The sequence below is a fragment of the Solea senegalensis genome, linkage group LG7 (assembly GCF_019176455.1).
Source record: "Solea senegalensis isolate Sse05_10M linkage group LG7, IFAPA_SoseM_1, whole genome shotgun sequence".
Taxonomy (NCBI): Eukaryota; Metazoa; Chordata; class Actinopteri; order Pleuronectiformes; family Soleidae; genus Solea; species Solea senegalensis.
The window spans coordinates 61,932-76,122 of record NC_058027.1 but is presented as its reverse complement, the minus strand read 5'-3'; the positions used below and the strand labels follow the sequence as shown (position 1 = coordinate 76,122).

The following is a 14,191-nucleotide window of genomic DNA, read 5'->3' as shown; positions in this document are numbered from 1 at the left end:
CTGCAATGCAATGTCTGCGTAGACATGAAAAAAAAAAAAAACTCTTTAAGTAATTTAGAGAAATTTACAGTTTATTAAGAGTGCAAACTTCCACATCCTGTATGTCCGTCCCATGACTCGTATCTTCGTAAACTGCTAATGTAAATTCTCGTAAATACATTAGCGGTGTCGATCTGTAACTTACATCCCAAACTTTTATTCAGTTGGAGGCTTCAAAGCACCGACCTGTGTTTAAAAAGGAGACACAAACAGGGGGAAATAAACTGTACACTTTGGTATATAGAGCAAAAGCCACTGCTAACATCCCGACTCCCTGGCACTTCTTTTCTTAACAAGAGTGATAGTGTTTTATTTTCCTAACAAGAGTGTTAGTGTTTTTTTTTTTAAATAAATATGCAGCAGCTACATCGGAAACTGAACACGCACGACAGTCACGATTCTGTTAAAACACTGTTTAGAGTTCGACTGATTTTAAATGGAGGAAATCCTTGTAAAAAAGACATCATTTCGGGTTTCTCTCTGTAAATGTGCAAAACAACGTGACTGTGAGTGTGGCACGTTTTCAGTGTCCACACAAAACGTCTCGAGGGCAGTCGTGCTTTCACTCGTCCATCCACAAAGTGCCATACTCTTGTCGGACATGTCTTTAGTGGAGCGGGACGTGGTGGTGGTGATGATGTCATAGACGTGTAATTGCTCGGTCAAAAGCTAGGAGCGGATATGAGGTGCGGGGTGAGTTTTAGTGTTTGCGTGAGGCCTCTATGGGCAGTCGACGACCGCAGAGAGCAGAGCCATGACGGCCACGCCACAGCAAATGAGCAGGATCTGAAGAAGAGTGTGCCTGCGAGAGAAAATAATAATAATAATATTAAAATAATAATACAAAATTTTCACAGAATAGAACGGGCAAACTTCACCTGATAGCGTATATTTTGATCAGCTGCAAAAACAACAGCGATAAACGTCCAAAAGACACAAAGGCTACATATACAGTGAACATTCATTCATTTAAATGTCATCTAAAAAAATGTTACAGAAAAAGTGCAAATATTCAGAATACATAATTATTTTTGTGATGCAGCGCAAATAGCTCAATTGCGCTCATCTGTGACACAGAAATATTGTACATTTTGATTTAATTTTATTGCCCTAGTTCAATTCAAGACTTTTTAAATGAAATTTAAGACCAATTTTCCAATAAACCAAAAACAACAAAGCTGCCCAAAACAAGTTAGTGAGCGACGACTTTGCCCAAGTGTTTATTTCAACATAATAACATGACTTTTCCGAATTTTCAATTACAAAAAAGATCAACAATTAACATTTTCCAGGGATTTAAGACATTTTAATACTAAGGCCTTGCATTTAGATTTATGAATTCAATGCCTTGTCCGACTTTTTAAGGATCCGCGGGGGAACCCTGCTATTGTTGTAAAAGAAATGAATTTCAACCCTCCTGATTCATGCTGTGCTGTTACCACACCTAGAAAGTGCTTGGGGTTCAGAGAGTTTAGCACACACGTGTTTGAAAACATCTGGCTTACCTTAAACTGGACTCCTGCAGCAGGTCAGGTACCACATTGACCAGTGCTATGTAGAGAAATCCTCCCGAAGTGAAAGGCAAGATCCAGGCAGTTGCATTTTCTAGATAAGAGTAGAAAACACAGGACTGATTATGGCAACTGTAAACAACTCTAAGGGCTTTATAATGTATATTTTATAACTGCAACTAACGATTATTGTCATACTCGATTTATTTTTCTCGTTTGATCCATAAAATATCAAAAAACCTTAAAAGATGTTGATCGTGTTCGTCAAACCTGGAAATGACGTTTTTAAATGTCTTGTTTTGCCCACAAACCAAAATGATTCACTTTTCATGATTTCTTTGTTATCCAGAGCAAAGAAATGAAGCAAATATTCACATTTGAGAAGCTTAAACAATCGGAAATATAAGAATAGTTGTTGATTAATTTAGTTATCAAATATTAATCAACTGATTGTTTCATTTCTAATATATTTCAGGCAAACTAAAATAGTTTCCAGTTAATAATAATGCTGCATTTTGATTGTATGGACAGCGCAGTTACCGGTGCCTTTAGGTGACTGAGTACACAGGACAAAGCAGGTTCCCAAGACCCCGACCAGCGCTGTGAGCAGCTGCATGCGAGCGGCACTCCATCGGTCAAAGCCCGCCCTCAGCAGAATGGCGAAGTCTCCCACCTGCGGAGCAAAGACATCTCAGCCTGACTCATCCCCGACCCACTAAAGCGACATTTAAGTTCAGACGAGACGTGTTTAAACTCACCTCGTGAGGGATTTCATGGAGCAAGATGGCAAAGGTGGTGAGAAACCCAACCTGCAACAAAAGACTCATTAGCACCGCCTGTGATCAGTGTGTAAGGCAAAGATCGAACATGTGAAAAAATGTGCAAAAACACCTTTAACGTGTGACATATCGTGAATGTAAATCAGCCTGATGTTGGGAGTGTAATTACTGAAAAATCACATCACAATTGTGTTTTAATTACATATTTTACCAGTAAATACAACAAAAAAGACATTAAAAAAGGCAATTTCTTCACATTTAATAACTTTTTCATTTAATTAACTAAATATTGGGAATAAAATGAACAGTAATTGTACCATTTGTCGCTTTAAGACGTCTTTCAGACGTTATCTGATGTAACAGATCCATTTTCACCGAGACAAAAACCACTTTGTAATAAGTGAGCGTGAGCGCACGAGAGAAACGGCTGGTGAAAATGTGTTTATGTTTGAGAAACGTAGTTAACTTCCTCTCTGGCACACGGATCCAGAGTTCACGCTGCCAGCCTTATGTCTCTCCAGCTGGACTCCTTTACTCCCACAGCGAATACAAATACATACAGTGAAGTGCCGGGGGGAGCGCAAAAGTCGGGGCGCTGCGGTTTAAAAGTGCACGTTTTCTGAACAAACAACAAAAAAAACAGGGTTTGACAAAATGAAGAAGCGTGTTATTGTGGAGTGTGTAATAAAAGCCCTTTGAATGGGTTTCTTTTGAAAATGTGCGGGAATGCTAATGATAGCACTGGTGCACGGCTCTGCCAGTGAGCCTGTAAACACTGCCAAACACTGTGCTCATACGGGAGGTGTTGTACGTCCAAATTCCCCAGATATATTTTTGTCCTTGGCTTTCACCAATTATTACAGCACTACATTACACTACTCTTTGGCCATTGTGAAGCTCTTGCAGTGTAATTTATATTCAGCCTTTACAGTCAACACTGGAGCCCAAGTGATGTGGCGTTTTCTAACATACACGTATAGTATATATCTGAATATTTTACAGTTTATCCATTAAAAGAAATTTATTTTTATTATGATGTATATTGCTCTGTTATAAACATGTAAAGAAAATAAAGGATAACAAATAATTGCTAAAAAATCTTTCAGCAGAAGGGTCGAGGGTTTGATTCCTGGCTCCGCTCGTCTGTAAACGGGGGAATGTACTCTATACATGCTGTGTATGAATATGCGTGTGTGTGTGTGTGAAAGGGTGAATGGTGACACTGTCACATAGATTTGAGCGTTAAAGGCCCTGGTGTACTTCCATGCGTTGGGTGCGCGCAGACAGCGCATGTACAAACTGAATTTCCTCCCCACCAGTAGGTGGCGTATTAAGCTCCTCTGACCAAGCAGAAAAAACATTGACAACAGAAGAAGTAGCCGCCAAGGACAGACATCTGAGCCCCGACCTGGCGACCCGACACTCGAACAGGACGTGTCCGAGGAAGCTGCAGCATCGTTCTCTTCTTCTTTGGCAGGAATGTGTCCGATTCCCTGCGCCCAGACTTGTACTGCCACCCGATGGTGAAGTCAGATACTACAGGAACCCTGGCATGCTTGCGTGTCAGGGTTATGCCGTGATATGCAAAGTATACCAGGGCCTTAACCAATACTCGAAAAGTGCTATGTAAATACAGGCGGTTTAGCATTTGTCAAAAAAGACTTATTCTAAAATGACAAAAAAACAATACATTTTTACTTTAGGAATGATCGATATTAGCGCTTTTTTTTTTTTTACCGATATATCGATATTGTCCAAGTATTTACTCTCATATTTACGGGAAATCCAGGTATTGCTATATCAGGTTTTCATTCATCGGCAGATAACATGTTTATCACCATAATAGGCTAATATCGGGCCGATATTATCAGTGGGCCGATATTATCGGACATCCCCAGTGAATATACACTTAACCAAACAAAGGTATGGGTAGTATATACAATTTCTGCCAACATAGCCATTTTCTTTGGGACAGGATTTAAATTAAACGTGTCATTTTGTGCACTTTATATTTCTCATTTGCTTTGTGACCCCAGGGTTCCTTTTCCAATTATAGAAGAAATGGGGAAAAAACATCCGTTTCTGTAATACCCACGGTGAGGTCTAAGTATAAACATGATCACATGACTAATTTGCTAAATGACTGATTAGAAAAATAGAAAGAAGCCTACCTGCTACTTGCTTATAATACCAAAAAAGCCACCTCTAAACTACATTTAAACAAATATCAAGTCATGTAAGCGTCAAGTTTATTTGTGGATTCTTACCTTTTTGCTAACCAGGAAACTTCCAGCGACTGCCAGTCCGTGAGTGAAGTTATCGATGCAGTTGGCCAGTAGGTTCAGGTATCCACTCGTCTGAGACACACCCAACACAACAGAAGAATTCACATTAGCCCTTCAACAAAGATGTCTGTGCTTCAGTGGACACTAGAGATGTTGAAGTCTGCTTCAGTTACAATCTTTTTTTAAATGACCCAATTAAAAATAAGGCTGTAACTGATCTGTTCATCTGGGAAAGTCCACAGACGGACGACAATGAGACACAAGCTACTGATGACTTCCCATGATTTTCCGCTTGTTTTCTGATATGTATTCTTGCGGATTAGTGCACGTGCAGGCTTTTAGCTAGCAGGGCGTATTAAAATAATAAGAAAGACGCCCTACTTTTAGGCAGGACGCCCTAAAGACGCCACATTTTGTCCTCAACTTCGCTGAATGTGATCACAATTCGCCGATTCAAGCCGTCTCTTTGCCGCCGCCATGTTTGTTTTCCGATTAACTCTTATGTATTAACTTATGAAACAAGCTACATTATGAAATTTAGCTAGTCTTCCCCACCCCGCGCACATACATTTAACCCCCCCAGCCTCAAGACAAAAATAATGTAACAAAGACAAAAACTTGGCTGTATTCCACAAAATTTCCAGCATAAAATGCAGGAAATAGTGTTTCGATACCCCTGCCCCCCCATCACCCCTAGCATCATATGAAGGTGATACCAAACAAAAATGCTAAAAGCATGTGCAAGTGTCATTTAAAACTGAAAGTTTGGTCTTTGCTATCAAAGGAGAAAGCACAGTCGTGTCAGGAGCTTGGTAAACTATTTAAGGCCAGAAAGGTGTGTAAATGTTAATGTCTAAGTTTCATTAAGCTACTCAACACAAAGTTGACCAAAGTCAACACCAGTGGCATCTCTCCATATCTGATTGTTTTCATGTTCTGCCCTTTTTACTAAAGTGGGAAGTGTTGTAGTTGTCAATGTTACCTTAATTTGCGCAGATCTTTCCTGCAGACTCTGTTGCTTGGAGGATTTCCATGACTCGGCACAGTGGCCGTTCCTGCGCGACACCGCTGCTTTTTCACTGAAAACTGAATTAGACTGAGTCTGTGGGGAAGAGAACAAGAAAATCATGTTCTCGTGTGCCTCTTATAATACATAGAACATGTCATTTAGACGGGCGGACTTAAACCTCAACACCTGCCTCAATAAAAACACAAAAATATCTTATGACATATATGCTATTATTTGTTCTTCTGCTTTATTTTTCAGATGAACCTTCAGAGTGTTTATATATAAACATAAAAGAGGGGACAAATTTGTCTCAGACTGTTGCCTCAGCTTTCCGAGAACGGCCAACTTCTCTTTTCCCTCATTCAGAAACCACTTATGTCGCCATTTAAAATGATCAAATTAAGCAAGAGGAAAATAGCCCGCTGTCTTGCAGCCATGGTAAGGAAATGTTTGCTTGGTGTCGAGAGCGGAGGCGCGCGGCAGTTAATAAAGTGTGATGAATTTCCAGGGCTATCAATCTCCTCCTGCAGTTAAACAGATTGGGGCTAAATTGTTATAGTGGAGCGCAGAGCTATTTTTATCTAATGGGAAATTGAAAATGCATATTTCACATTAAGCATAGCGACTCTCCACAGCAGTAGCAGAAATTGAATTCATATAAAATGTTAAAAAAATTTATTTACAGTCCTTATTTGTTTTGGTATAAAGTGTATTTTACAGAGAAAATACATAAATAACTTCACTGTCTCTCAAATGCTGCCACACAGCACACAGACTAAAATGGCTAAAGCAGCTGCTTCACCTGGCACTAAAAAGGAGCTGAGCTTTGGAGGGGGGGGACGGGCAATGACCAAAACATCCACAGTCTACAGAGAAACGTGTCATGTTAAGTGTCTCATTCAGATGCCTGCTGATTAATGAATAAAAACATGAGCAGCTGTTTCAACTCGGCACACGGTAGAAACACAGACGCACGTCTCTTAATTGATAAACATTAACTTTACGTTTATTTATGGTCAGGGTATGAATTCCTTAGTAGACAATAATAGGCACTTGTTTTGGAGGAACGATGTTTTTTTTTCCACCCGTGTGCTGAGTCAGACACCACTCACACATCCGTACTTCATATGTATATGCCCTTATTTGCATTTCAAATATCAAAAGTGTGAAGGGCACCAAAATAACTCATCTGTGCTGTCCCACTTTTTGGCAACCTTCTGTTGGAATACCTTACACCGATATTCTTCATTATCCGTCTTTTTTCACATCATCATATTGCCACACCTGTAACACCTCAATGTATTAGACATTGATAAACCATCCATTTCAAGAAGATATAAAGTTTGAAATATGGTGCAAAACGTCAGTACTTCATTATTCTTAAGTAAAAAATGCAAGAAAAAAAGAAATCTGCAAATGTTTTTTAAATCTCCTGTGACACAGCTGTGGGTACTGATCCAGTCTCTGGGAATGACTAATCTAAAAAAGATCCTAGTTTATTGACGGGTCAACACAGAATTCAGATGACAACAGGGATGAAATTGGAAAAACAACGTTAAAATATACTGTGCAATAGAACAGAGTGAGGATTCAAAAGAACCCGAAATGCTGGAAGTCCTTCATGTTTCATTTATTAGTGGGCTATATTGTGTCACACTGGTGTGTTGTCATGCTACGTAGCGACATACCCATCGCTATCAAAAATCAGCCTTTAACCATTCTAAACCATACCGTTGTGAGATGAAATGCACTGGTATAACAGGGAAAAACAAACAGCTAGCCTTATTCTGAAAGTATTGAAATCAACTCACTAAGTCTAAAAAAAATCTGTAAAAATCCTGCCTATAAAAAAAAAAAAGAACATATTGTGGTTTATTGTGCCAAACTATTTCTCAATTGTGAGACATTAGAACTAAAGTCATCATCACAGTGAGAAGTGCAGTCAATCATCTGATGCTACATCCACATGTGCAGACAGAAGGAGTACGTGCAGCTATGAAGAAAAAAAAAAAAATATGTGTGACTGCTTGTACCGTCATGTCCGTGAACAGAGATAATGTGTTGGCCAGCAGTGAGCATACTTTCCACTTCGCTCCAGCTGGATTACTTACAGGAGTGTTACAGTTCAAGTCCGAGTTTGCAGCTGGATCCTCCTGGATGTCTTGGTCTGGAAACATCTTCTCCAGGAGCAGGAAGGCCAGCAGGCCAACAATTACCCACAAGCCCTGGGTCACGTAGTGCTTTTGTTTATTAGCTGAGGGGGGTGGGAGGGAGATTAAACAGAAGATTAAATGAACAATACAAATTAAGCACCCAGTAGAAAGAATGGCGTTCACTAAAGTCGTGTTAGGTGGAATAAAAGGGGAAAACGTTGTTTTAATACTAACGTCCCTCTCACTGGAGCACAGAGGAATAACTCTGTTCATATGCCAAAGGCAATCTATTATGAATGTCACGAAAAAAAAACTATACAAATCAATAACGTGCTACGAGCCAGTCGATGACCTGATTTATGTTACAAATCACTTTAGTGAAGCCGCTATGCTGTTACTTTATCCCTAATTCTTCAGATTCTTATTGGAGCCTCTGCACGGTTGCTTTGATCGAAAGTCTTGCAATGATAGTGTTTCACATGGCCAAAATAAATGGAGTGCATATATATATATATATATATATATATATATATTTTTTTTTTTTTTTTAATTATGGCATGCCGTTCAGGAAATTAATCTTTAAATACATTGAACGAAACCTTGAATATATGGAATGAAACTCTGAATATATTGAACCAAACCTTGAATATATTGAACCAAACCTTGAATATATGGAATGAAACTTTGAATACATGGAATGAAACCTTGAATATATATTCAATATATTCAAACATACACAAACTGCTGGTGATAAGAATTCACTTAGTTGTAAATGGCTGTCCCAGTCAAAACTTACTCGCCAACCGCTGTAACAAGTACTTCAGATACAAAGGTGGCAATGGCACCGACAGGAAGGAGACTCACCTGAGGAGCCAGAGTGTGCCCACGCCTCAGGAAGAAGGTGAAGAAACACGTCACCAAGGAGACCACCAATAGCAAAGCTTAAGAGCTGCTTCAGCTTCTGGCATCCAGCTGAGGAAACACAACGTCGAAGAGAAGAAACAAGGCAACAGTAAGTGTTACTCTAATTAATAGAGACTTGTTTATTAACAAAAATATGATCTTTCAGTTTGGCTGCATATCAAAGCCACAAACCCGACCTTACAACTCTACACTTTCTTCTTTTTAAGAAGGGCCACAGTTAAAAAAACACTTATTTATAATAATAATAATTCCCTCAAATAAAACAGGAAAAACAAAAATGCACAACAGTGTCTCTGACTTGGCAAACTAATATACACTTGGATTACTCATGTATCCCACAGGATATTTTTTTTATTCTTGGTTCCCTTTGGTAATGACAAACCTGCACTTTGGATTGTATTTAAAAAAAAAAAAAAACAAGAAGAAAAACCAGTGACCTAAAATCCTGAAATGCCACGTTGATATGGGTGGGGCCCAATGAGACGCCACAGCCTCAGGCTGACCTACACTAACTCACTGCTGGCTGATGAGGCTCAGCAGGTGAGCGAGAAAATCAATACAGGTTACAGTGTGTTACAGGAGACACTACTGCACTGTATGTTTCCCTCAACATTTTCCTCCTCTGTGTATGAAGCAAACATGTAGAGAAAAACATCCTCCAAATTACACCATGAATGGGCCAGTTAAAAAAAAACAAAACAACAACAGTGGAGTAAACAGCACAAGTGTAAACAATAATACAAATTATTACAGGAGTTGCCATGAAAAAGACAGAGTGCAACTGAATAAGATTTATGGTGGTGTCCAGTGGCGTCCTTGGGCAAGACACAAGAAACCAAAATGACATTGGCAGTTGTGGTGTGGGGTAGAAAATAGCACTGCATAGCAATGTGCTGTGTGAATGGGTGTGAATGGATGGCAAAATTGCAGTGCAAAGTGGTCATCAAGACCAAGTGTTTTTTCAGGAAAGTTCAAGCTGTTCAAATTCTAAGTCGTGCGCCATCATTGTATACTGTTTATTGTGAAGATGATGCAGCTGGCTCCAAGTCTAAACAACTGAAAAACTGATCGCCGCGCTACTTGTTGAGCCTTCGGGGGTTGATTTCTCTTATTAGAGCAGTGCTGCGAGTTGAGATTTACTACGGACATTAAAAAGCTGTCCTTTAATATACAGTTAGAGGGATTCAAAGTTCAAATTGCTGCAGTAAAAACGGAGGAACTATTTCCGCCTCATTATCCAAACAGAATGAATCACGGTCCTGGCCCCTTAACTATGAGGGTCAGGCTTTCCCTCTGTAGGCATTCCTCAATTCAAATGACTGCACTGCAGAAAACAGGGGTGGATGGGCTTTTAAATTTCTGTCCGAGTGTCTCTAGAACTTAATGTTAGAGGTTGTGATTATAAAACTCTGTGGTTTTTGACAGTGCAGTACATTTCTGCAACATGGAAAAGGCTTCAACGTGTCTGCTGGTTTTCATGAGCCAAAGACCACTTCACACTCGAGCCATTGTCTGAAAGCAGGGTCAGAAAAAAACAACTAAAATACCTTACTGACCAATCTGGTGAAAGGCTGAGAGTAAGCTACGCAACACTGCTGCAGTGGTGTCCAATTCCTGCTCGTTCTTATGTTGTCAAGTTAATCAAGGCCAACTATTCTTTACAAACATTAACATTTTATATTCTCATAGGCTACTGTAAGGTATTAATAACTTGAGGAAACATTGTGATCATAGTCCAGCCGCAGCAGGTGTCAATAATCGACATAAAGAAACCAACATGTCTAGCATTTAATATGCAGCAGAAAAGGCTAAAAACACAGTATAAACCTGTGCAGACTGTTTAAGTTTAGATGTGAAGGATGTTTCCGTGGCATCACTGTGTCTGAGAGAAAGAGGAGGGGGGGAGGCAAGAGTGCGCAACCAGCAGGTCTGATCAGTTCTGCTGTCTAATTGACTTGTGTCGGTAGCTCAGATGGCGTGGGTTGAGTCACAGAACAGGTCAGGTGGGTGTTCCCTCCTCTTCTTAATTTTCGTGACAGGTGCTAATCAGGTCTGTTTCCTCCTTCATGTCTGCGTAGAGTGCCGCATTCAGACTCCACTCCACAGAAATAGCAATAGCAGCCGCAGCTTGTGTGGATGCTATTGCCCTACTTTGTTGGAAAAACAGCTTTGAAGCGATTTTACTACCACGCTACTGAGAAACACATTACTGACGTCACATCGGAACACACTGAGCTCAAGTACACAATGCATTCTCTTACCTTCTGTTTTGAGAGCTACTCCAGCCTCGATGGGAATGACAAGAAGGGGGAAAATCCCGCTGAGGCCGACAGCGATTGAACCCGCCACAGACAGGAGCCAAACGTGAGCCTGTTCACTGGCAATGAAGTCCACTACTGCCTGGAGGCCTGGGAGGTTATCGGTCAGGCCGGGGCCTTGTCCTGCAGCCGTGGCTGTTGCATGACCCATAACTGTTTGTGCCATCTTCTGTCTACTTGATGCCCCTCTGGAGGTCAGCATCAGCAGAGTAACAGGGATAAATAGAGCACAGAGAGCCCATCTGGGGCCCGGTCTACAGTTTCCACCTTTCATCCGTCCCACGGTCCAAAGAGCACTTGTAACCAGTAATGCTGCAAGGGAAGTGTGTTTTCAGTCAGACGGGCCTCTTGGAAACATTTTTAAAAGGTCCAGTTGAATATACTGCCTATAAGTATGTTTCTATAAGTGTACACATCCTTTTGGCAGCTTTATAATAAGACTTTTATATATACACTTTAGACAAGGGCCTAATCTCAATCCTTTTTGAGTTCTATGTGACAGCCACTGTAGTTTCCGGACACACTTGGGATGGTTAGGAGTGAAGGGTGGAGGGTGGAGTGTGGAGTCCCTCATTAGTTATAATGTGCAGTCTCAACACGAGATGACACAGCGTTTTACACACTTGACCTCAAATAGTACATGTTAAATACACATGTGATTAGGCCTGAAACAACTGATTGAATGATTCATCCGGTCTATTACTGGTCACAATTCACCCAAGGTTCATGGTGGCTTCAAACTGTTGTTCCGTCTGAGAGAAAGCCTAAAAGCAAAACGTATTCGACTTTCTACAACAAAGCTATGTTTGTGTATATTATAGCTGCAACTAACTAATTTCTCGATTAATCAATTAGTCCATAAAATATCAGAACACCAAAACACTGCAAAATAGTTCAATGTGAAATTACTTGCTTATGAAGCTCTTATTTTGGCTTTGCATGACGTCAAAGTTTAGCAATGGGACTAACCTGAAGGTAAACGTTACAGTTACTGGATCAGGTCAAACCAGATGCAAACTGTTGCATTCAAATTATTCTAATTAGTTAATTGAATGCTGTGGTACCTTCTGATATATTCCGATCATATATAGCTATCATGTCATATGATAGCTATATATAGTATATAAATAGATAGATTTATGTTAAAATAGTATACAGTGATCATGTAACTGCCGGCTCCCAACATTCCCGAATAAACAGTACCATAAACTGGAGAGTGTTCCTTTAATTTGTGGAACCAAGTTACCACAGTTTCCAAAAAAAGAATGTTAGCACACTAAACAAGATGCAATATAAATGTGACAAGTTGTGAGACGGTTAACATTGTATTTGGACAAGTCTTCATGAATTTAATACAACATTTTTTTCCAACCACAAAACCAAGTTATTTGATTTTTCAGCCTTTTATTATGAAGCAAATTCATTAACAAAAGTAACTTAATCTATTAGGTTGGTCTTCAGCCTTACAGAATCGTGACTGGTAACATCTGAAATAGGATATTGGACTATTGGATTATATTTAGCTATATTTTAAATAATAATATAATAACCTAATATCAAAAACATGAAATGAAATGCACATTTTGACTCTGGAACAGAGAGCAGTGATTTTAAGATGTAGTCCAAATATTCAACTACTTCAAAGTTTGTATAAGGATACTTCTTTCAGTGTTGTTTGTGTTTCAGTTAAAAGATAAATTACTTCTTCCGAGCCTGTTAATTATGCCATAACTTGAGCAGAAACAAGTCTTTACAGGAGTTTGAAAGCATCTAATACGGTTAATTCTCCTGTGTGGGAGGTTTATTAGCTGTGGTTATCTGCACTTCACTCACAGTTTTGTACAAAACGAAGACGCGTTGACGTTAAAACCTACGGGTGGCACAAACTCATAAACAAACGAACAAAAGTTCGTGTTATCTTGTTGTTACACTGAAAACTGTGCGTCTTAATAACACGCGCTGAAGTGGACAAAAGTGTGATGCCTGTGATTTAAAGTTAGCAGGCTAACGTTAGCCTGGCACATAGCTCCCGACACATACGCAATCACTGCACATTAAAAGAGCTTTGCGCTGCTAAAACTAGCATCACTTTCACTAAAGTTTGTGTCAACGCTGCGAGTCGAGAAAACCCGTCAAAGTGCGACACAGCCGCGACTTTTCGTGTTTAAATACCTTGAGTTTTCGGTAGTCTTTGCACCAGTGTGTCCCTGCCATCCAGGCCAGCTGAATGGTGAAGGCAGGCTGAGCTTTTATCTCCACCCGCAGCAGCAGCAGCAGCAGCACGAGCCTCCGCTAGCTGCCGCTTCTCCCAAACAGCCACGTATCACGGTCCTGGAGGAAAAGATGTAAACAGCATAGGAGTGTCAGGATCCCGCCCCTGCTAACACTTGAGGAAGTTCCTGCCCCGCGGACTCACAAACTGGAAGCGCTCTCCCTAAAATATATGGGAATAATAACCAGGGCCGGCGCGAGACATTTTGGTGCCCTCGGAAAGATTGCAATTTTGGTGCTCCCACCCAGTGTCATCAAAATGGTTTTAATAAGCGATATATTTATTGTTTTAGGTGAATGTTAATTACTTATCGAAAGTTTAAAACATACACACTGGGGTTGTCACTTTTCCAGATATTAATTAACACACTATTACTTTTAACCCTCTCATGACCATTTAGGTCACCTGGGTTTATTTTGATTGTATGGCTACAGAATTGTCCAAAAATGTTCAATGTGTGAATGCTTCTACTGTAATGACAAGTATATGGTCTATTTCTCTGCTTTCCATCCATCCATCCATCGAGAGGTCACACGTTTGCGTAAATATTGCAAACCGTCTAGGAGTTACGGTAATTTTTTTATGTCTGTCCAATTCTGTGATCATTGGCATTTGGAGTAAGTGATCGCACTGTTTTCCCTTCCAATCTGATACCATGTGAAATTCAGACTGGTATCGACAATACCAATCCAAATAAAAAGTAGGGTATTTTCAATTATAGCTTCATTATGAATACAAAACATCAGCCTGCTCTTTTGTGTTCTTTAATTATAAGTATAAATATTGTACAATAAAAACAAAAAACTGAAAAGTTGCACATTGACAGCATTTGAATATGTACATTGTAAAATTCTTCTTCTTTTTTTTTTGTTTAGAAACATGTTAATCGGGCTTAATTTTT

The 14,191-nt window shown here is 39.8% G+C and overlaps 1 protein-coding gene across 1 annotated transcript; it reads right to left on the bottom strand.

Moving 5' to 3' along the window:
- Positions 1 to 50: 50 nt before the first annotated feature.
- On the bottom strand, positions 51 to 13,423 carry slc39a13 (solute carrier family 39 member 13). Its single transcript, XM_044031036.1, has 10 exons — positions 13,191 to 13,423; positions 10,962 to 11,330; positions 8,641 to 8,748; positions 7,735 to 7,877; positions 5,597 to 5,716; positions 4,597 to 4,686; positions 2,309 to 2,359; positions 2,091 to 2,223; positions 1,545 to 1,644; positions 51 to 841 (listed from the first exon to the last, which is right to left on the bottom strand). Exons 2-10 carry the CDS (start codon positions 11,290 to 11,292, stop codon positions 760 to 762), a joined length of 1,158 nt encoding a protein of 385 aa, XP_043886971.1. The 5' UTR covers positions 11,293 to 11,330; positions 13,191 to 13,423; the 3' UTR covers positions 51 to 759.
- Between the last annotated feature and the right edge of the window lie 768 nt (positions 13,424 to 14,191).